A 22,150-nucleotide genomic window follows, 5' to 3' on the forward strand; every position below is an offset into this window, starting at 1 on the left:
GAGTCTCCCCTTGTGTCAGTTGACCCTCCACAGGTCATCCCTTCAAAATATACTGCTCTTAGCTTCCATGAGATGAGACAAGTGTGTACTCTCAGGAAACTAAAACAGGGGTCTAACCCCACCACTTCCTTTCTGATTGGTCTCTTAGAGGCTTATGATGCCAGTAGGGCTGGTAACCCAGACCCTTCTAATCCAGATGGAAGTTTGCCCTCCTTACAGGGTCCCTTTGATATCCATCCCCTCCTTGAGGCAGATGTTGCTGAGGATGAGGATGAGTTATCAGGGGATGAGGCAGATAAGGGACAGGTAGAAGTCAGCAGACTAAGCAGGTCCAACTTAAGCAGACATGAGCTTGGTACTGGGGAACTCCTGGGCCCACTCTCAGGTCAGCTTAACATTGGGAATGGACGAGTTAGGTCTCTATCAAGAGGCTCTAGCAGATCCTTTCGAACCAATGGCTCTCTCAACTCTTCTCACAGAGGAATGTCTTCCCCTAAGAGGAGAGTGTATGAAGCTGAAGAAAGGGCAGTCAAACTGAGGATTGAAAGGGAAGAACTTGCCCTGGCCAAAGAGAGACTTGCCCTTGCTAGAGAGCAAGAATTATGTGGGCTAGTTCCCACTGGTGGCAGCAATAAACCTAGCAATAGGGAAAGGAGTTTTGATACAAAGCACCTGAATAAGATAGTGCCCCCCTTTAAAGAAGGGGATGACATCCACAAATGGATTACTGCTTTGGAGAGAGCCTGCACTGTGCAGGGTGTTCCCCAAAGTAAGTGGGCAGCTATCTTGTGGCTCTCCTTTGATGGTAAAGGTAGAGATAAGCTCCTCACCACAAGGGTGGAGGATGCTAACAATTACCAAGTCTTGAAAAATGTACTGGTTGATGGGTTTGGTTTAACCACTGAACAATACAGGATGCTGTTCAGAGACACCCAGAAAACTCAGTCTCAAGATTGGACTGACTTTGTTGATTGTGCCACTAAGGCTTTTGAAGGCTGGCTACTGGGTAGTAAGGTTACTGATTTTAAAGGATTGTATAATCTAATTATGAGGGAGCAAATCTTAAATAATTGTCAGAACCAGTTATTACATCAGCACCTGGTAGACTCTGAGTTGACCTCTCCACAGGAATTGGGTAAGAGGGCAGACAAATGGGTCAGAACCAGGGTTAGGCCTAAAAACCAGGGTGGTGACCAGAAAAAGGAATCAACCAAGCCTCAAGAGAAGGGTGGGGATAAATCCACAGAGAAGACTTCCCTAGGGCCCCAAAACTCCAACAAGGGTGGTGGGTCCCAGAACACTCCTTCAGAACAAAAGAAACCTTATTGCCATACCTGTAAACAGGTGGGTCATTACAAAAGTGATGTCAGTTGCCCTAAAAATGGTAATAAGGGAAACATACCCCCAGGTAATACTCCTAAACCTCCTGTTACCACTAGTGGTAATCCCCCAGGTGGTGGGAGTGCCCCCAAGAATGTGGTGGGCATTACTTTGGGCAATCAGGAGGACTATGGCCTAGCCAGGTTCCCTGACCACACTCTTGTCTGTGAGACTGGCATGGGGTTTGCCAACTTCACTACTGGACCCCACATTTTAGGAAAGTATAGACAAGAAGTTTTAGTGAATGGTCGGAAAGTTGAGGCATTCAGAGACACAGGGGCCAGCCTCACCATGGTGAGTGACCATCTGGTCCCCTCTGCTCAACTGACCCCTGGTTTTACTTATCAGGTGACAGACATTCATGGAGTGAAGAGAAGGCATCCCATGGCAGTAGTCAAGCTCAGTTGGGGTAATGTCACAGGGCCCATGAGAGTGGCAGTGACAGATAACCTACCTGTAGATTGCTTACTGGGGAATGACCTGGAACTCTCAGCATGGGCTGAGGTGGAGCAAGAAACTCACTCCAGAATGATAGGCCTATCCAGACAGGTTAGTGGGGCAGTAATAGATACAGCCCCAGTCCAAGCACCATTCCTCCCTGAAAAGGTTGGAAGGGCAGTGGTAGCCACTGCCCAGGCTCAGACAGACTTTCCAGAACAGGATAGGAGGGCTGTGACAGTCACAGCCCAAACACAGACTGAGGGCCCTCCTGAAAAGGTTGAAATGGTCTCAGCCTCTACTCAAACAGATAGTGAGGTTGTGAAGCCTGAAACAATGGATCACTCCACTCAAACAGAGAGCATTGAGGAGGAAGAAGAGTCTTCCCCCTCCCAGACACTAGGTGAGAGCCAGCCTCCTCAGGGAACTGACTCTACCCCTGTTGAAGGAACTGCCCCAGAGGTAGTCAGGCCTAGCCTGGCAGAGCCCCTGATGGCAGTGGACCCTTCCCAGGTGGGACCCAGTCTGGAGCAGGTAACCTGCACCTCTCTACCCTGCCTCAGTCAGCCCAGGGCTGTGGAGGTCAGGGAGGCCAGTGGTGGACCCAAAAGGGCCCCCTGTCCAAAAGAACCCCTTAATCAACAGATTAGGATCACTGAAGCTGGTAAACCTAGCCAAGTGAAAATAGAACAGACTCCTGAGGGATCCCCCTTAAAAGTAGTTAGGGAACTCCCACAGCTGGACACTGGTGGGCACAGCCAAACATGGGGCCTAAAAACCCCAGACCTGACCTGTACCTCCAGTAAGCCAAACAGAGGGACTCAGCCTCCAGCTTTAGGTAGCCAGAGGCTGACCCTGAGAGCTCAGTGCATCTCAGCTAAAGAAAGAAAGGCACACATGATGGATGGTGATTGGAGGAAGTTGAGCCCAAAGGTAGAGGAGCCTCACTTCAGTACTCCAACCCAGCATCAGCCTTCTTCTTTCCCAAGACACACCAGAAACAGAGATTCCCTATGGTGGAGACCCTCAGATACCCTTAGGGTGAGGGGTTGCCTAGTGGACCATGACACAGGGGGAAACCAAGCCAGAGCTGGTCCTTCCTTATATGGCCACTTAGGTAATAGAGGCTTACCTGGGCAAGGATAGCCTTATCTCCTTTCGTTTGGGGGGGGGTTGTGTAGGAAGGTACATCCTGACTATGGTTGCCCCCAACTTTTTGCCCTGTGTTTTAGCTGGTTTTGGACATAGTCGACCTGGGACCCTGCCAATCAGGACCCCAGGCCTACTGCTCTCTCTTTAAAATGGATTCCATGTACCCTAGGTACATTTCCAATTGGTACTGGGCCACCTTATCAGACCCTGTAACTCAGGGCATAGGTGTACCCAGGGCTGCCAGGGGCTGCAGCATGTATTATGCCACCCCTGGCTGGCCTCCTAAATTTGACACAACTGGCTGCATGACAGCTGGGGCAAAGTCGTGTAATCACCCTTTGCTGTAGGTGTAGTATACCTATACCTAACCCGAAAATGGACACACAGATTCCTATCAGTCACTCCTATGGCAGGCCTTGACAATCCTGAAGGCAGAGTGCTTGGAATCGTGTGAGATGGTGCTCTGGCATGAGCTGAGCCTGTCTGCAGCTTGCGGAATCAAGTCCTAATAGCTGTTCCATGATATCGCATACCATATACTCTTAAGTGCATTATAATCCTCGCGGTTAAATGCTATCTTTGGTATTGCTTTATCAAAACATGTCGAGTAAGGTGTCATACGAATTGGAATACTAACCCCTCGCCAATTCTGGCGACGGGGTTAGCATTCCACCCTTCTAGAGGGACACGACATGTATGTAACTGTGAACCCCGGTTAAAGTTAACTGAAGCCTCAGCTCCACAAAATGGATGCTGCCACCACAGACACGAGTCTGACCCCCTGCAGCTGGGAGTCCTTCCAGCGAGGGGAGCCTGGACAAAGGGTTTCCTGTCAGGGGCGGTGCTAGCACCGTCCCAGACATGGTTTTGTGTATCCTGGGTAGGCAGGGCTTTACAGGAAGGTGACTGCTGAGTGGCACCCCGGTGCTCACTACGCATAGGCCGGTCTGAACCAGTTCCAGGGGCACACCAGCCCCTGGCCTGGGGAAGTCCAGCATGGCTGAGGGGTGTAACCACCCCCCACCTAGTCCCACCCATAGGCAGGACCTAGTCACCGGGTCAGCCCCCTTTTTTAGTATAAAGATGGGAGCGGGCCCCCTGTTAAAATTAGATCATCTTTGGAATCAAGATACCACTTTCTTCGAAAGGACTTCACGATTTCTTCTTCAAGATTCTCCCTTGTGGCTAAGGAGTAGTCACCCTGCATCAAGCGGGCACCATCCTAAAGAACACTGCGGTCTGCTGCAAGTCCTTCATCACGAATCCGACGACCCAGCTCGACGAGACCCGGCTTCCCTGGCACCTCTGACCTCTACTCACCTCTACAGCAAAGCTGAGAACCGTGAGTGCGACGAGACCTCAAGGGACCGACGATCGCCAAGACTGCACGACATCTTTATTGCAAGCCCACCGAGTCTTCCACTGGTGAGTGCTTTGGGGTCCGAGAAGCCCCAACCCTGCGCAGCTCCAGCACCCAAGATCAGCCTCCCTGCATCTCCACGATCGGCGTGGGGCCCTTCTGCTGTTTGCTGTGCACCGCGTTGTTTGGCTACTAGCCGGCTGGCTTGTGGCCTTCTGAACGACGCCCGACGACATCTCTTCTGCTGGTCTGGTTGCTCCAGGCTGGCCCTTGCTTCCTTCTTCGAGAGAGGCACCCCGGACCCTCCTGGTCCACTCCAGACGCCATTTTAGGTCCACCGCGTGGGCTTGAATTTGCCAAGGCTTTGTTGCCCAATCCTGGGTCCAGCGACGCCGACAGCTTCTATCTTCGTGGGACAGCTCGATCCTCCATCCTGGTCGCCGACAACGCCTCCTGGTCCGTGAGATCTTCGAGTCAAGCGTCACCCACTCACCTAGTCGAGGTGGCTACCATCCGGTGCCCTCCTGGTGCCCACTGACTACTGGCTAGTAGTCTCGAACTTGGTCCCCTCTGCTTTCAGGTGTCATCTATCTTCAAGATCCAGGCTTGGATCCGACTGAACTTTCTTCACTGGTCACCGGCCAGCATCTTTTCTTCCGGCTCCTGGTCCGTCTACGAGGATTCCCGACGTCTTTTCAGACCTATGCAGCTGCAGCCCCTGGGCTAGGTAACTTCGGCATTTCGGTGCCCCAGCATAGCCTCACTATCCAAGGGTCAGAATCTACTTTCGTTTTCTCCCTACCAGGTCGGGTTCGCCCGAGAACACTAACTTTCTAATTCCTAGCTACCATAGACTTTTGTCCCGCATCTCGCGTGAGAGTGCACACACTGCACCCGAGTCCCCTAGGCCTCCTAGAAGTAATCTAACGATTCCCTAGTCAAGTCCTAGCGATTCCAAAAGCTATTAGTACTGTACTTACCTGCTAGGAATTTCGCATTCCACTTTCAGAGTATATGGTTTTCCGTGCCCCTCGGGCATTTGTATATACTGTGCTAACTTAAGTATTTTTGTAAGAGTTTTGGTTTGTGCTTAGTACCCTGTCCTCATAAAGAGTACAGGGCTGTTGTGATCTTTAAATAAATAACTGTTTATTTTCATAACACTTGTGTGGTGTCCTTTCACTTGGTATTCAAGGGGTATATGTGTGGTAAACAGCTGGCTTAACACGCCCTCTCGAGTCTTTAGCCTTAGACTGCTCGTATCCATGCTACTAGGATAGCTGGTCTATAAGGTTGACTTACAACCAATCATCAATAAGGGTTGCTGGACTGATACATAGTGGGCACTAGAATAGTGACCACTGCATATCAGGCCACCTTCTCACAATATCAATCAATCAATCAATCACTGCATTTATAAAGCGCGCTCCATACCTGTGATGGTCTCAAGGCGCTGTGGGGGAGGGGAGCCGCTACTGATCGAAGAGCCAGGTCTTGGCGGTGGTGGTTTCCGGATACGAGGAAATGTGGCGAGGGCGAGTTTGGCTGAGCGGAGGTTTCGGGTGGGGGTGTGGAAGCTGAGACGGTTGTTGAGGTATGTGGGTCCGGTGTTGTGTAGGGCTTTGTGTTCGTGGATGAGGAGTTTGAAGGTGATCCTCTTGTTGACGGGGAGACAGTGCAGGCCTCTCAGGTGGGGTGTGCTGTGGCTGCGACGGGGGACGCCGAGGATCAGTCGTGCCGAGGTGTTCTGGGTTCGTTGAAGTCGTCTCAGGAGCTTGGTAGTTGTTCCTGAGTAGAGGGCGTTCCCGTAGTCGAGTCTGCTGGTGATGAGGGCCTGGGTGACGGTTTTTCTCGTGTCGGGAGGGACCCATTTGAAGATCCTGTGGAGCATGCAGAGGGTGTTGAAGCAGGACGCTGAGACGGCGTTGACTTGCCTGGTCATGGAGAGGGTGGAATCGAGGATGACCCCCAGGCTACGTGCGTGGTCTGTGGGTTCCGGGGCTGTGCCTAGCGATGTGGGCCACCAAAAGTCGTCCCAGGCTGATGGGGTGGGTCCGAGAATGAGGACCTCCAGCTGTCCTTCATCCATTCGGCGACGGCCTTCATTCTTCTGTGAAGGTTGGCTTTGGCGGTGTGGGGGTCTTCGGTGAGGGATATGATCCGCTGGGTGTCGTCGGCGTAGGAGATGATGTTGAGGTTATGTTGTCGTGCGACGTGGGCGAGCAGTGCCAGGTAGATATTTAACAGGGTCGGGCTGAGGGAGGATCCCTGTGGGACGCTGCAGACGATCTTGGTGGGTTTCGAGCGGAAGGGTGGGAGGCGGATGCTCTGGGTTTTGCCGGATATGAAGGATGTGGTCCAGGCCAGGGCCTTCTCTTGAATTCCGGCGTCATGGAGGCGTGCTGATAGGGGGCGGTGGCAGACTGTGTCAAAGGCTGCTGCTAGATCCAGGAGGATGAGGGCGGCTGTTCTCCTTTGTCCATCAGGGTCCTGATATCGTCGGTGGCGGCGATGAGGGCGGTCTCGGTGATGTGGTTGCTGCGAAAAGCCGAATTGGGAGAGGTCCAGGATGTTGTTGTCTTTGAGGTGGCAGGTTAGCTGTTTGTTGACGATCTTCTCTGTCACTTTTGCCGGGAACGGGAACAGGGAGATGGGCTGGAAGTTCTTGAGGTCCTTGGGGTCCGCCTTGGGCTTCTTCAGAAGGGCGTTGATCTCAGCGTGCTTCCAGGTTTCCGGGAAAGTTGCTGTCTCGAAGGAACTGTTGATTGTTTTTCGGAGGTGGGGTGCGATGGTTGTGCTGGCTTTGTTGAAGATGCGGTGAGGGCAGGGGTCAGATGGGGATTCGGAGTGGATGGAGTTCATGATTTTGATGGTGTCTTCGTCGCTGGCGTTGGACCAGGCGGTCAGGCGGCTGGTGTGGGTGGTGGTCGCAGAGGTGGTGGACTTGGTGGTGGGTGCAGGGGTGTCGGAGTTGAAGCTGTCATGGATGTCGACGATCTTGCGGTGGAAGAAGGCGGCTAGGGAGTCGCACAGGTCTTGTGATGGTGGGATGTCGTTGGTGATATAGCTGGGGTTGGAGAGTTCTTTCACAATGCTGAAGAGCTCTTTGGTGTTGTGTTCATTGTTGTCTAAGCGGTCCTTGAAGGTGGTCCTCTTGGCGGTCCTGATGAGTTGGTGGTGTCTGCGGGTGGCACTCTTGTGGCTGTGTGGCTGTCTGGTGTTCGGCCGTGGAGCCATTTCTCCTCCAGCTTCCGGCAGGTGCGCTTGAAGAGCCGGAGGTCTTCGGTGAGGTGTTGAGGGGGGCGAGGGTGTCGGCGCAGTCGTTGATCCACTGTTTGAGGTTGGTCGCGGCGGTATCTGGGTCGGTGGGGTCGGCGGGAGGTCTCAGGGCGAGGGTGGTGGTCAGTTGGTCCTTGGTGATCTTGCCCCAGCAGCAGCGTGGCAGCTGTTGGGTGCGGTGGTGTGTGGTGGGTTTCCTAAAGGTGAAGTGGACGCATCTGTGGTCGGTCCAGTGGGGGTCAGTGGTGTGGCTGAAGGAGACGGGGGGCTGGTGGAGAAGATGGGGACCAGCGTGTGTCCGCCGGCGTGGGTGGGTACCGTCACAAGTTGTTTGAGTCCGAGGTTGGCGAGGTTGTCGATCAGGGCGGTGGAATTGGCATTGTTGTTGTTCTCGAGGTGGAAGTTCAGGTCCCTGAGGAGGATGTAGTCCGTGGAGGCGAGGGCGTGGGTGCTGACGAGGTCGGCGATGGTGTCGCTGAACTGTGGACGAGGTCCGGGAGGTCTGTAGATGAGTGTTCCTCTGAGGATGGTGTTGGGGTCGGTGTGGATCTGGAAGTGCATGTGTTCGGCGGAGGTGAGGGTGTCGTCGGTGTTGGACGAGATTCTGATGGTGTCTTTGTGGATGATGGCGATTCCCCCTCCTACCCCGTTGGTGCGGTCTCTGCGGGATATCTTGTAGCCCTGTGGGATGGCTATGGCGATGTCTGGTGCTAAGGTGGCAGTCAGCCAGGTCTCCGTTAGGAAGGTGACGTCGGAGCGGTAGAGTCCAGGAGGTCCCAGAGTTCAATGGCGTGTTTGCGAGCGGAGCGGGTGTTGAGGAGGATGCAGCAGAGGTGGTTGGGTTCTCCGGTTGGTGGTTTAGCTGGTTGGATGCTGGTGAATCTGCAGTTCCGGTCAGGTGAAGGGCCTATCCTGATCATGTAAAGCGCTCTGATACCTCTGGGTCTAGCCAGCGCTATATAAAACTTTTTATAAAGAAGTACTCTGTGTGTTTTCACTTCCTGTGACCCCCAGGGCACGGATGACTGACCTGGGCACAGGGGTGTAGCTTGGTCAGTATGATGGGGGGAGGAGGGGTGTGCTACCGATTTCCCAACAATCACGCTGGGACATCTTGTTAAAATGCATGATATGAGTAGCACTGGCAGGACATGAAGGAGCCTTGAGGGGCAGTGGGAAGAGAGAGGAGTGCGAATTGTTAAGGGTACTTAAACACAATGGGGCAGATTTACAAGCCCCAAGCGCCACTTTTGCGTCACTTTTAACATGGGAAAAATGACGCAAAAGTGGCGCAAGTGAGGTTCCGTGACAATTGTAAGTGATGTTTTTGACTCGCACGAATATGGTCGAGTCTGGTATCTATGAACCGCAAATGACGAGTTTAGTGGGTGTATGCAGTTTTGCTGTGCTAACCTAAACCGTTCGTCTGTTATGTGGGTTATTCTATCTGTACCCACGGGTTCCATCTTAGATACGGCATCCATTTTGTCTCTTGCCCTCAAGTAGTCAGCGAACGGACGCTGTCCGCTTCGCGACCCTGGGATTCCCGAGAGATGTATGGAAGCCACATGTTCTTTGAAACTGTCTTTATGATGAGGGGGGGTGATACTGTAAGGCAAATGGCCCCGCTCGAGGCTCATCTTGCCGTGCCGGTCTATTGTTTTAGCCGTGCATCTCATTAGGCACGTCCCTTTGATGCCTGTAGCTCGTGTTTCCCGATACCTCCCCTCTTACACCCTTTTCCAATTCCCCACTGTCTCCATCTTCCTCCGCACCTGTTCTTGTCCCTTCTTCGATCTGTTTTACTGCTGAATGGAATGCACTAATGGTGGGAAGATGGGTTTTACAGTTGGGAACCACCAAATGTTTCCGCACTTATGTTCCGGACCTCGAATGTATCAAAGAGACCAAAGCGACCCCTCTGGGGGATAATTATGAGAACTGAGCCATAAACCTTTGTGTACCATGTAAACCTATGGGCAAATTGTGTATAAAAGGAGCGATCCACAGAACCAATTTGAAGCAGTCTCCACAAGTAGCACGCGTTGTACTTGCCGTGATTTCTGTGTTCCCTGCAGTAAATAAAGCTCGAATCTTTGACGCCGAAGGAAGTGTCCCGTGTCTCTGTAACTTGTACGCCGGAGCAGGTTACCCACGAAGGTTTCAGGTGTTGTTCCCTGGCACCGCTGGGTCTTAAATAACCCAGTCCTTCAGTTGGCGCCCAACGTGGGGCTGCATCAGTGGTACCGGTCCAAGCCCGACGATCGTGAGGAACTTCGTGTGAAATCTCCGAGGGAAGGTGCACTCCGCTTCATCGATCCTGTTGTCGAAATAAGTGGCCCGAAGACTTTTCCCGCGAAGATTCCCGCCTCCTGACGGCTGCGACGGACTGCTGCCCTGACTGTAGACCTGTTTTGGCGCCTGGCGTAGACCTTGGTATAGCGAGACGATTGACGGGCCTTCCTGGCGACGCCATCGATCTTTGAGTTAAGTATTTGTGGGTCGCTCCCAGAGTTCTTGGTTGTGGTTCTTAGTTGTTGCATGGTTCCATTGCATTTGTGGTTCTTGGTACTTTGTTGTGATATTGGACGACTGCAGACGCCAAAAACCGAGGGTTTTTGCTCTTTGCTGGGACTTGGTAAATCCCGTAACCCTCGAAGTTTGTGAAACACGGCTAGTGTGCAAGATGCCTGGTCGCTGTACTTTGTTTAGTTGTTTCAGACGTTGTGGTACGGATTCCCGACTGGAGGACTCGTGTCCGATACCTCCGGTTGGAACTCCAACTTATGAACTGTACAGTAAGCACGGGCTAGGCCCGATTACTTTTAATGATTACTGGATTCGGTATACTAAGAAGGATGGTGTCCTTAGTTGGCCACCTCATGGTAGCTTTGAGACTCCAATCTTAGATAATCTAGAGGCTAAATTATTTGCGAAAAAGTCAAGGCCGGCCATGTTTGATGCCTTTCGGTTGTGGCGTAAAGAAGCCCGACAGAAAGAAATCAGACAGACTAAACGAAGTCAGAGAGATGGTGTTGCTACCATTGTAAAGAAAGCAGAGCAGTTTCAGCGTGATAAGGAGGATAAGGAAAAGGAAGTGTTCGATAGGCTACAGCGTATGTCCATAGATAAATGCTATCCTGCTTTGCCTACGGAGTCGGATAAGAAGGAAGAACCAGTTGAGGATCCTCTAATGTCTTATCTTCTGAAGTCGCCACCTCCGTATGTACAGGGTACCGCTGCTCCAGTGGTTCCCCCTGTACCTGTTCCACTACCTGTTCTTCAGCCTGTTCCTCAACCTGCACCCGTTCTTCCGACTGTTCCTGCTCCCTTACCCACTGCTATTCCCACTGCTCCTCCACTTCCGCATACTCCTGCTCCCGCTACTGTTCCTGCTCTACTAACTCCTGCTGTTGCTTCTGTTTCTACCCCTTCTCTTGTTAGTCCCTTGTGCTATACTTCTTCAGCTACTCGTAGTCGTACTTCTCCTGTTGCGGCTAACTTCTTTCATTCTCTCGGACCTGTTCTTGGGTCCGCTGGTTCAGATGGTCCTCAGAGACGTAGTCAGCTTCCTGGTAACAGGGAACGCGCTTCGCTATATAATATGGCGATGGGTTGGATGACACACCCTCTTAGAAATCCACCACGTGTTGTACTCGATACGTTCTGTCAATTGAATATACCAACCCAAAGATTTGTGTTCGAAGAAATGTGTAAGGTCCTTCGCGATCAGATATCGGCCGATGCACCTGACGAGGTGTTGACCGCCTTGTCTGATCTACAGCTTCAGTTCTCGAATGGACTGATAGTGGATACCAACGTTCGACGTGCTGTTGAGCGGTTGTTATCTTTTCGTCCCACTCCTATACCTCAGGCTTTGTTTGTTGAGGACGTTGAGAGACAGTTAGATGCGTCTGGTCAGTTTCCCATGCGTGAAGTTCCACCAGTGTGGATGCCAGGCGATGCTAATGCTGTTCCTATTATTCTGCCACATTTCCAGAGAGTATGGATTCATCTCCCGTGGAAACGATCAGAAGTGTTGCAGGTGAAGCAATCTTTGCCTGACCCTCACAAAAATCCTGAAGGGTATTATAAAGAGTTATCGCAGCTTGTAGATGCTACGATAATGAATCTTGCCGATATTGATATGCTGTTTGGCAATGTCGTACCGCAACCGGTCTGGGCTAAGATTCGTCAGGAAAACCATCCTAACGAATTGGGCGGTGATTGGGCTGCCCTTATAGCGGCTGATGGGTTGCAAACCGGTGGTGCTAAACCCGAGCAGTTGATTGCTGCTCTCCCTCAGAGAATAATTGCATTAATGAAAACTCTTATGCCAGCTATGAGGGTGAATTGGGACAAATTGTCAGCTTGTAAGCAGAAAAAGGACGAGAGTGTCTCCGACTTCTTTACGAGATTTGAGGAGGCATTCATCGACCATAGTGGTCAGGATATGGGTACTGAGGGTGGTCAACGGTTGTTCGTGGATAAATTTGTCTCTAACTTGTTGCCTGACTTGGGCAGTAAGTTGAAAAACTCTGAAAGTGCGTGGGCCGTTTCTACTTCGGCTCAAATATTGGCTACAGCACAATATTATGAGAATAGAGAGAAAGAAGAAAACGACCGTGCTGATAAAAAGACGAAAGAGCTTAAAACTAAAGTGTTGTTACAGCAAGCGTATCCTCCACGTTCGAATCAGAATGCTTCGCAACAAAATAGATTGCAGTCGCAATCTAATCGACCACAATCTAGAAATGACTCCTCTTCCCAAAGATCCTCTTTAGGGTACAATCAGTGTGCCTATTGTAGACAGGAGGGTCATATAAAATTCAATTGTCCTGTTTTAAACGACCGTAATAGTGGTAATTTCTCTAGAGGAGGTCGTGGTGGTTCACAACAGACATCACGCGGTAGGGGTCGCGGTGCTCAAAATGATCGTTCAGATAACCAATCGAATTCTAACAACTGTTTTGATCAACGTGGATCGTCGCAAGGACGATCTGCGCAGTACAACGTAGACGATTATTACGTCGATCAAGGAACTGACGACAGTAATTACTAGGATAGCCATAGACAAGGAGAGGGAGTGGTATCAGTTCCGGTTGATCAGAGAGGGCCTTACGTCGCAGTTGCTACATCGGGCGTCGTTGAGCCTTTTCTGTTGGACACTGGTGCAGCGAAAAGTTCTATTATGCATTCGAAACTCCCTGGCGCACCTTTGTCTGGCTTAACAAATGTTTCCGTTGGATTCTCTGGCGCCCCCGTTAGCAATCCAGTTTCACGCCCTTTGCCTCTTACGATTGGGCCACGTGAGCTTGAAGCACCGTTGATTTTGACTACTGGTTGTGGTGAAAATCTCTTGGGTCTGGATTTGCTTAAACGTTTGTATGCAACTTTGTATTGTTCTCCTGCGGGTGTAAAGCTTACGTTGGGAGAGAGGGTTGTCTCTCCTATGTACTTATCTCTTGATAAGCTTCCACCGGAATTGAGTTCTCTTCCTGAGTCCTTATGGGCAACAGGTCCCAATGATGTGGGCCTGCTTGACATCTCCCCTTATGTCGTTCAGTTGAAATCTAATGTGCGATTGCCACGTATTCCCCAGTACCGTATCTCTCTTGATGGTGAACGAGCACTGTTAGCGATCATCTATGATTTGATCGACAAAGACGTTATTGAAGAGACCCGGGGAAACGTGTGCAACAGCCCTGTGCTGCCTATTTTAAAACGTACTGATCCTTCGAAACCACCTGTTTATCGTTTTGTTATCGATTTACGGGAGGTAAATAAAATTGTGATTCCTCAGTTCCCTGTTGTACCTGACATCACGGCGCTACTGACTCTGATTCCAGCATCTGCGTCTTGGTTTTCGGTGATCGATCTGAAGAATGCGTTCTTCAGCATCCCGATCGCAGAGGAGAGCAGAGACCTTTTCGGTTTCTCTCTTGGTGGGCGCAGCTTCCGGTTTAAACGCGCTCCTCAAGGCTACTGTGAGAGTCCATCGATTTACAGTCAAGCCTTGAAGGGTCAACTGGATGCGTTTACGTTGCCGGCTGGTGCGGCCTTAATACAATATGTCGATGACTTATTGGTAGCTGCGGATACTCAGGACATTTGCAAGATTGCTACGGTGTCGTTGCTGCAACATCTCTGTGACTTACATCACAAGGTGTCACCTTCTAAACTCCAATATTGTTGCCAGGAAGTAACCTATCTAGGTCACTTATTGTCAAAGGAGGGAAGGCGGTTGACCCCAGAGAGAATTGCGGCGATTGCGCGAATGGCTGTGCCAACAACACAAAGAGATGTGCGTGCCTTTCTGGGTATCACGTCGTACTGCAGGCAATGGATTCCAAATTTTTCATTGCTAGCGAAACCATTGGTGGCTCTTACGTGCAAGGATGTTTCTACTCCTTTACCATGGACGGAAGAATGTCAGAAAAGTTTTTCTGAACTGCGTGACTCATTGTGTTCGGCTCCTGTGTTAGGTACTCCTGACTACAGTAAGCCATTCACGTTATATGTTCACGAGAGGGAAGGTTGTGCTTTGAGTGTCTTAACGCAACCTTTTGGTGGTAAGCAACGTCCATGTGCATATTTTTCCTCGACCTTGGACCCAGTAGCTAGAGCATTGCCGAGTTGTCTGAGAGCAACAGCGGCAGCTGCGGTGTCTATCCGACAATCAGCAGGATTGGTCATGGATAATATGCTTACGGTGATGGTTCCGCATGCAGTCGACACTCTTTTAAATCGTACGAAAACTCAGCACTTGACAAGTGCGAGGTTGTCCGGATACGAGTTGACGCTTCTGGCAAGTCATATCCAGATAAAACGTTGCAATGTTCTGAATCCGGCAACTTTGTTACCCATTAGTACAGAGTCAGATGAAATAACAGCCCATGACTGCTATTTGCGAACAGAGGAGGAAACAAAAGGTCGAGTGGACCTTAAAAACACTCCGTTAGAAGATCCAGATGGAACACTGTATGTAGATGGTTCGTGTTTTAAATTGCCGAATGGTGATGTGACCACTGCGTATGCTGTAGTAACTTTGAGTACTGTTGTGGAAGCTGCGAGATTGAATCAGAATTCTGCCCAGGCTGCAGAGCTGATTGCCTTAACTAGAGCGTGTGTGTTAGCAAAAGATAAACGTGTGAATGTGTATACTGACAGTCAGTATGCATTTGGCGTCGCTCATAGCTTTGGACGATTGTGGAGAGAGAGAGGTTTTCTGACATCGCATGGTACGAAGATTCAGCATGGTCAGCTTGTGAATGATCTTTTGGATGCACTTACGTTGCCTAAGCAGGTAGCGATTGTTAAATGTAGTGCACATCGTAAGGTGACGGATGATGTTGGTCGTGGTAATGCGTTTGCGGATGAGACTGCTAAGGAGACTGCCCGGAACCTTAGCACTCAAATGTACGTGACAAGCTCGGTTAGGTGGCCTGCAGAGTCGAGTATGTGTGAAGACACTATTGAGAGTGTGAAGGCGATACAAAATGAGGCCACTGAGACTGAAAAGAAGAAGTGGAATGAAAGTACGGGAAAGTTGGATGCGAATGGTTGCTGGATTGATTTGTCGGAACAGAAAAGATGGATGTTGCCGGATGCGTATGTGCTGGCTGTTGTGACAATGGCACATGGGTTAGCACATGTTAGCGTGAAAGGTATCTGCAAATTGTTGTCTCCTGTGTGGAAGAATGATGGTATCACGAAATGTGCTGAACGATTGGTTAAGAACTGTATGGTATGTATGTTGTACAATCCTGGTAAGGGAACCCCAACTCCTCCTGGTAGTTTTGCTCCCCCTTCGTGTCCCTTTGAGGTGATTCAATTAGACTTCATCCATATGGAGCGATGCAATAACTTGAAATACGTTTTGGTTGTGGTTTGCGCGTTCTCCCGATGGATTGAAGCCTATCCTCTCAAGGACAACACTGCTTTGTCAACGGCAAAAATCCTACTGAAGGAATACTTTCCTCAGTATGGAATGCCTCGGGTTGTATGGTCTGATAACGGAAGTGAGTTTGTGGGGAGTGTGATGAAGAGTGTGTGCAAAGGCCTTGGAATTAATCAAAAATTCCATAGCGCCAACCATCCCCAGTCAGCTGGTTTGGTTGAAGGGTATAATGGCACCCTTAAACTAAAACTAGCAAAGATTCAGGCTACGACTGGTCTTTCGTGGCCTGACGCTTTACCCTTAGCCTTACTATCAACAAGGGCAACCGTACACTCCCGAGTAGGGCTCAGTCCCTATGAAATAGTGTTCGGTCGTCCTGCAAATGTTTGGGGGGTCCCTAGACCGGGTGTGTTCTCTGATCTTGAGTACCCAATGTTGATTGACTATCTTCATGACTTGACTGCTAAACTGAGGTTAATTCACCAACAGGTTTACGAAGCACTGCCGACGCAGACGGAGGGTCCAGGCCACCAGCTCCAGCCTGGAGACTGGGTGGTTACCAGAAACTTTTCTCGGAAGAAGAATTTGGAGCCCAGGTTCACTGGACCCTACCAGGTCCTCCTTGCCACGAGAACTGCTGTTCGTCTAGAGGGTCGGAAAAACTGGGTGCATGCCACCCATACGAAGAAAGTCCCTATTCCGTTGCCGGCAGACTCGTGGGTGAGGAGAGGCATTGCATCTACTGAAACCGAAGAATTGCCGGCGTTTATTCCTTTCAGCGACGCACAACCTGTTGGAGAATCCTCAGTGCAGCAGAAAGACATTGTTGAACATTTGTCATCAGAAGACTCAAGACCAGAACATTCAACTGATCAACAGAACGCTGTCTCTTCAACGGATCCTTTGTTTGACGAACAGACACGTCCTGGGAAAACTCGATATTTTTTGCGACCCCGCACTAAAGACTAATAAAAAGATCCTGTTCTGTCCCTTGACAACTGCATTATCCCGTTTTCCACGATCAGTCTGAACACCTGTATCATTGTAATTATTCTTGTACATATTGAAGTTTTTTTTCCTACGTATTTTTGCTTCCACAGCTGAGAGACATTGCATATATATATTATAAATAAAGGCCGTAGGGCCGCGCGCGTACTTCTTTCTGGTTAGTAGGTCTTGACGCTAGGTTAAAGACCGTCGGTTCCTGGGAACTCCTGGGAATTGACTACTGCTACACAGAACGAAGTGCGTCAAGAAACGTTGCGGACGGTCATAGGGGATGGCGTTTTCAAAGCTGATGGATGTGGAAAGAGCACAGGCACAAAGATTTGAGCTACAGCGACTTAGTCGTACGAAATGCTTTATGTTTCAGATATTTGTATTGCTTTTAATTGTTTCTGCTTTATTGGCAGGTGGGGTGTACTATATGATGTCGTACTTCTTATCTTCTGCCATACCTACACCTACTCCTACTTTTGATTCTAAAATTACCTCCATTGCATCTCCTCATTCTTTCCATATCTTACCCGAACACGAGCAGGCTAGACGTGCAGAATTTCGCAATAATTCCTTTATTCAGCTCCTTCACCAGCACCAGTTAGTGGTTAACACTACTAATTGTTGGGTGTGTGGGTTGATGCCACATACCACAGATAAGGGAATTCCATATTTGGTTTTGCCGTACAGTTCCCAGGGTTCTGCTCGAGCATTTCAAACAATGTTTCGAAGCGCACTAGGTTTCCACCCCATTCGAGAACCACGTTCTCCCTACTCTGGCCCTGGCTCGTATCATAAGCCTTTGTCTATAGCGATAGAGGATTTAGATAGCGATATCTATGATCCCTCGCTTATTCCCGAAGAAGAGGTACAAGCCTATAGGGTTCTGAGTAGAGGCGAGTATAGTGTGTTCACTAGTGAAAAACAGCTTAAAAGCTCGCCCCCGATATGGGTCGTACCCCACATTGGTAATTTCTGTCTAATAGGTCGTGGCCGAAGATCGAAAGCCCGACTTGGAGAGAGTGCTTGCACCGAAAATTACATATTGCCGATGGTCTCGTCCCCTGTGTTTCCGGCTGCCAAGGGTACATACTTTATCTGCCATGATCGTGCGTATGCATGGTTGCCCTACGACTTTGTGGGCTCATGTTTTATCGCAAATTTGTTGCCTCCGACGTTCACTGTAGATGCAGATTATCACAAGACTAGAGTTGTGAGAGGCGTAATTAGCGAAGAGGACACTGCCGGTCAAGAGGCAGGAGACTTTTTCAAGGGTTTCCTCCCGTTTTGGGGGCCTATGATTAATAGTAGGAACCTGAGACAGTTGACTCGAGTGGTGGAATCGACAGCTAATATTACTGCCAGTGCCCTTGGTAATATCACCACAGAACTTCAGGCGGATAGACTTATGACGTTACAAAACCGTATGGTTTTAGACGTGATCTTAGCAGATCGAGGTGGGGTATGCAAGGTGATCCATTCGAGCTGCTGTATTTTCATTCCTGATAATGCTCCGACTGTTTATCAAGCCATCTCAAAGTTGCATAAAATCTCTGAGTCCATACACGTGGACGTAGGGGGTTGGACGCTACTTGGGTGGTTTTGGGGCCTGATGTCGACATGGGGTTGGAAGATTCTGATGATTATCGGAGTTGTTGTGGCGTTCCTGTTCACGTGCTGCCTTTGCGTGCAGTGTGGTCCTGCCTTATGTGGCCTCTGTGCTACAGCGTGTATAAGACAGCCACCTGTTACCGAAGAAGCTCGATTGGACAGAGCTATGTTACAGCAACATCTAGATGGTCTGATGAATATCGAGTATGATTCCGACTAGTGCTTGCCTACATGAGGGCAAAAGGAGCGTCTGAGGTTCCGTGACAATTGTAAGTGATGTTTTTGACTCGCACAAATATGGTCGAGTCTGGTATCTATGAACCGCAAATGACGAGTTTAGTGGGTGTATGCAGTTTTGCTGTGCTAACCTAAACCGTTCGTCTGTTATGTGGGTTATTCTATCTGTACCCAAGGGTTCCATCTTAGATACGGCATCCATTTTGTCTCTTGCCCTCAAGTAGTCAGCGAACGGACGCTGTCCGCTTCGCGACCCTGGGATTCCCGGGAGATGTATGGAAGCCACATGTTCTTTGAAACTGTCTTTATGATGAGGGGGGGGTGATACTGTAAGGCAAATGGCCCCGCTCGAGGCTCATCTTGCCGTGCCGGTCTATTGTTTTAGCCGTGCATCTCATTAGGCACGTCCCTTTGATGCCTGTAGCTCGTGTTTCCCGATACCTCCCCTCTTACACCCTTTTCCAATTCCCCACTGTCTCCATCTTCCTCCGCACCTGTTCTTGTCCCTTCTTCGATCTGTTTTACTGCTGAATGGAATGCACTAATGATGGGAAGATGGGTTTTACAGTTGGGAACCACCAAATGTTTCCGCACTTATGTTCCGGACCTCGAATGTATCAGAGACCAAAGCGACCCCTCTGGGGGATAATTATGAGAACTGAGCCATAAACCTTTGTGTACCATGTAAACCTATGGACGAATTGTGTATAAAAGGAGCGATCCACAGAACCAATTTGAAGCAGTCTCCACAAGTAGCACGCGTTGTACTTGCCGTGATTTCTGTGTTCCCTGCAGTAAATAAAGCTCGAATCTTTGACGCCGAAGGAAGTGTCCCGTGTCTCTGTAACTTGTACGCCGGAGCAGGTTACCCATGAAGGTTTCAGGTGTTGTTCCCTGGCACCGCTGGGTCTTAAATAACCCAGTCCTTCAAAGTCCATTCCTTGTAAATCTGCCCCAATATTTTTTCAACTAATCAAACTTGTTTAAAGCCTTCAAAATATAGACGAGAGAGAGTGTGGTTTTTTTCAGTGTGGAAATGTAAAAATGCAAGGGGAAATCCAACAGACACTTTACATTACCCGACTGAAAGGCGTTGTACCCAACTATTTCCCACAGAATACATTTTAGGGGGGTGTAACACCCCAAACATCCCCCTGGAGCTAAGCCCCTGCCTGAGCATGGAAAACCAATGACTGATAGATAAGTGTTTCTGTTTACATGTGTATTTGAGGTGGGGCGACCATAGTTGTGATATGGTGACCAAGTAGCCGACGGACAATCAGAAGGAGGGTTTCCATTGGTGGATCCATTGTGGTTTCTCTACTTCTAACTGGAGTGCCTGACCTGTGCGGTTGACGGGTATGCCATCTGTCTTTTCTGGCAGACGTCCTGCACCTTCTGGCCAGTACATGAGTGCCTAGTCTGGAAGTGCTCTCTGACAAACCCCACCCTATATCCCCTTCTCAGTCATACAGTTTTCCAGCTCAGTCACTGGCTGGTCAGGTACCTTCTGGGCTGACTCCGCGCACCTTACGGTCACACCCACATTTTTCCAGCTCGCTGCGCGTGCAGGCCCGCGTCACTGCAAATGCGACCCCGGCTGAGGCCATGGCATGGACAAAGGCCGACTCCCGCGTGCCTGCATGAACAAGAGAAAGACCAAGTTTACTTTCCAAACAATGCAAAGTGCTTGAAGATGCTGCTTCTGGCTTGGTCCCTCCCTGGGGGACTTGCTTCCCTTAATCTTTGAAAAAGACCAGCGCCTTCAAGAACTCACCTTGCATAATGAGCTTCCCGAAGACCTGCACCCCATCCAGGGTGGAGCAGTTCCATCGTCGATTGTAGAACTGGTGCTGGCACTCCTCGATGGCCATCTCTGCGCCCCGCTTGACTGACTCCATGGCCTCCACCTGCCGCCGGCACAGCTGCAGCTGCCCGTCTGTCAACCCTTTCAGTTGGCTGCAGATGTCGCGGTCCCGCAGTGCGCGTAGGGAAGGCTGCTTGGCCATGTACCTACGAGGTACAGCAAAAGGCTGGGTTAGTAGATACAGAGCCCTGATGAATCCACCCTTGATGCAAACACCAAACAAATTCAGAGGAAGTAACTCAACCCACTTCCAGAAGTAGTGTTCATGAGTCTTAGCGGGGGAACATGAAACCCATACACGAAGACGGTGGTCCAAAGAGGACAAGGCAGCTCCCCCAGATGCCATTCCTTCCAAGAAAGTAATGTTTTCTCAAGGAACCCTTATTCTTCACAGTGACATGGACTGCTTTATGGGTCACAGATTGCTTTTAAGAACAATTTTCAAAAGGAATACAAGTGCAGGGAGGGAGGTCTGCTGTCTGATGGCGGCCTCCAACCCTACATTCATGGGCAATCGAAGGGGATCACAACTGCCTCCTGCTTCATTAATACGCAGGAAGTGTTATACCCTCCTGCGAGTGTAGATTTTGGAAGCAACAGATTAGTCCCATCACACAATGTATCCTTGTTCACAGACCAGTAGGTGTTTATTTTATAACCTACTGGTTTGCAAAGAATTTTTCGTACATTAGACCAAACTAGTTATCCACTGTAATCCACTTCCATTTTGGGTCCCCAACCATGATCTAGGCAAATACCACAGCTGTCCATAAGAGGTAACCTCACACAAAACTATAGGAGGTATTTAACCTTTGTAGAAAGAGAGCACCAAAAGCATCAATGAAAGGCAACACAATCATCCTCTGCAAGAGGTACTGAACCAACAGAAGGGAAACTCACACGTCATCTTAGAGTTAGCTCAACCCACTTTTTCAGATAAACATGCAAGACATTGCTGAAAGTGACCTCAACAGGGGGGGCTCAACAAAAATGCATTCCACGCACACTAACCCCAGCAATGTTGCTGAACTCTGTAGATACACATAGGAATTGATTCAAGGGACAGCCCACTTTTGTGTAGTCAGTAAAAATGCTTATCACCCCAAATCAACCAGTCTTTTTGATTAGTTCCCAACCAAACATCTAAACAACCCATTCATGTAAATCCCAGATGAGGAGGGTACCTAGCCTGCATATATGGAAACACTCACAGCATTCACAAGTCATCTCACCTTACCACAAGAAGGATTACCCGCAGATCTACAAAGAAACATACAAATCACTATTGAGAGCAAGCTGATCCCAAGTCTGGGGTACTCCAGCACCCTTTAAATTCTGGATTCATTCACAAGCATCGACTCAGCCCACTTTTTAAAATGTTTCTCAACCAACCCCTAGGGAAATGGGCAAATAATCTGTGAGATTTACTTCACTACTCTTTTGCAAAGGGTGCCGCAATGATCTAAAGAACAATAAATACCGTTTCATCCATTAAAAACAATGGAAACCGTCCTGCAGGCAAACACCCAAATCTTCCACAAGTGTGATCTTAATGCCTATAGTCCAGGAATATTCAACCAACAACCAAAGAAAAAACCAAACCACACAGAAGAGTGAATTAACACCCTTTTTAAAAGCTCACTAAACCAGCGTGGAAGAGAAACGCTCAAAATGTCCATGGGAGTAAACTTAACGCGATTCTATGATGCATATTCAACCACCCTCACAGAGATGTACAAAAACTTCAATGAGGGTCGACTGAAACCAGTCTCAAAAGTCGATACTTAACCAACTTATTGAGAAAACCTGCAAACTACCTATAAAAGTGAATTCAACTCCATACTATTAAACCTATTTGGAAACACACCAAAGAAAGTCCATGAAAGTCAATTCAACTCACTTTAAAAGTGATAATTGGCCAGCCTATAAA

At 49.4% G+C, this 22,150-nt stretch overlaps 1 protein-coding gene across 1 annotated transcript in view; it reads right to left on the reverse strand.

Annotated features, from left to right (window-relative positions):
* The window catches only part of LOC147706395 (protein Wnt-4-like), a 46,035-nt gene that overhangs the window by 18,211 nt on the left and 5,674 nt on the right, over positions 1-22,150 (reverse strand). The window contains exons 2-3 of the mRNA XM_086932887.1: positions 20,131-20,366; positions 19,861-19,992 (exon numbers count right to left, since the gene is read on the reverse strand). Of these exons, the coding sequence (XP_086789013.1) occupies positions 19,861-19,992; positions 20,131-20,366 (368 nt within the window). The remainder of the gene's footprint in view (positions 1-19,860; positions 19,993-20,130; positions 20,367-22,150) is intronic.

The sequence above is a fragment of the Lissotriton vulgaris genome, chromosome 7, assembly GCF_964263255.1.
Source record: "Lissotriton vulgaris chromosome 7, aLisVul1.2, whole genome shotgun sequence".
Taxonomy (NCBI): Eukaryota; Metazoa; Chordata; class Amphibia; order Caudata; family Salamandridae; genus Lissotriton; species Lissotriton vulgaris.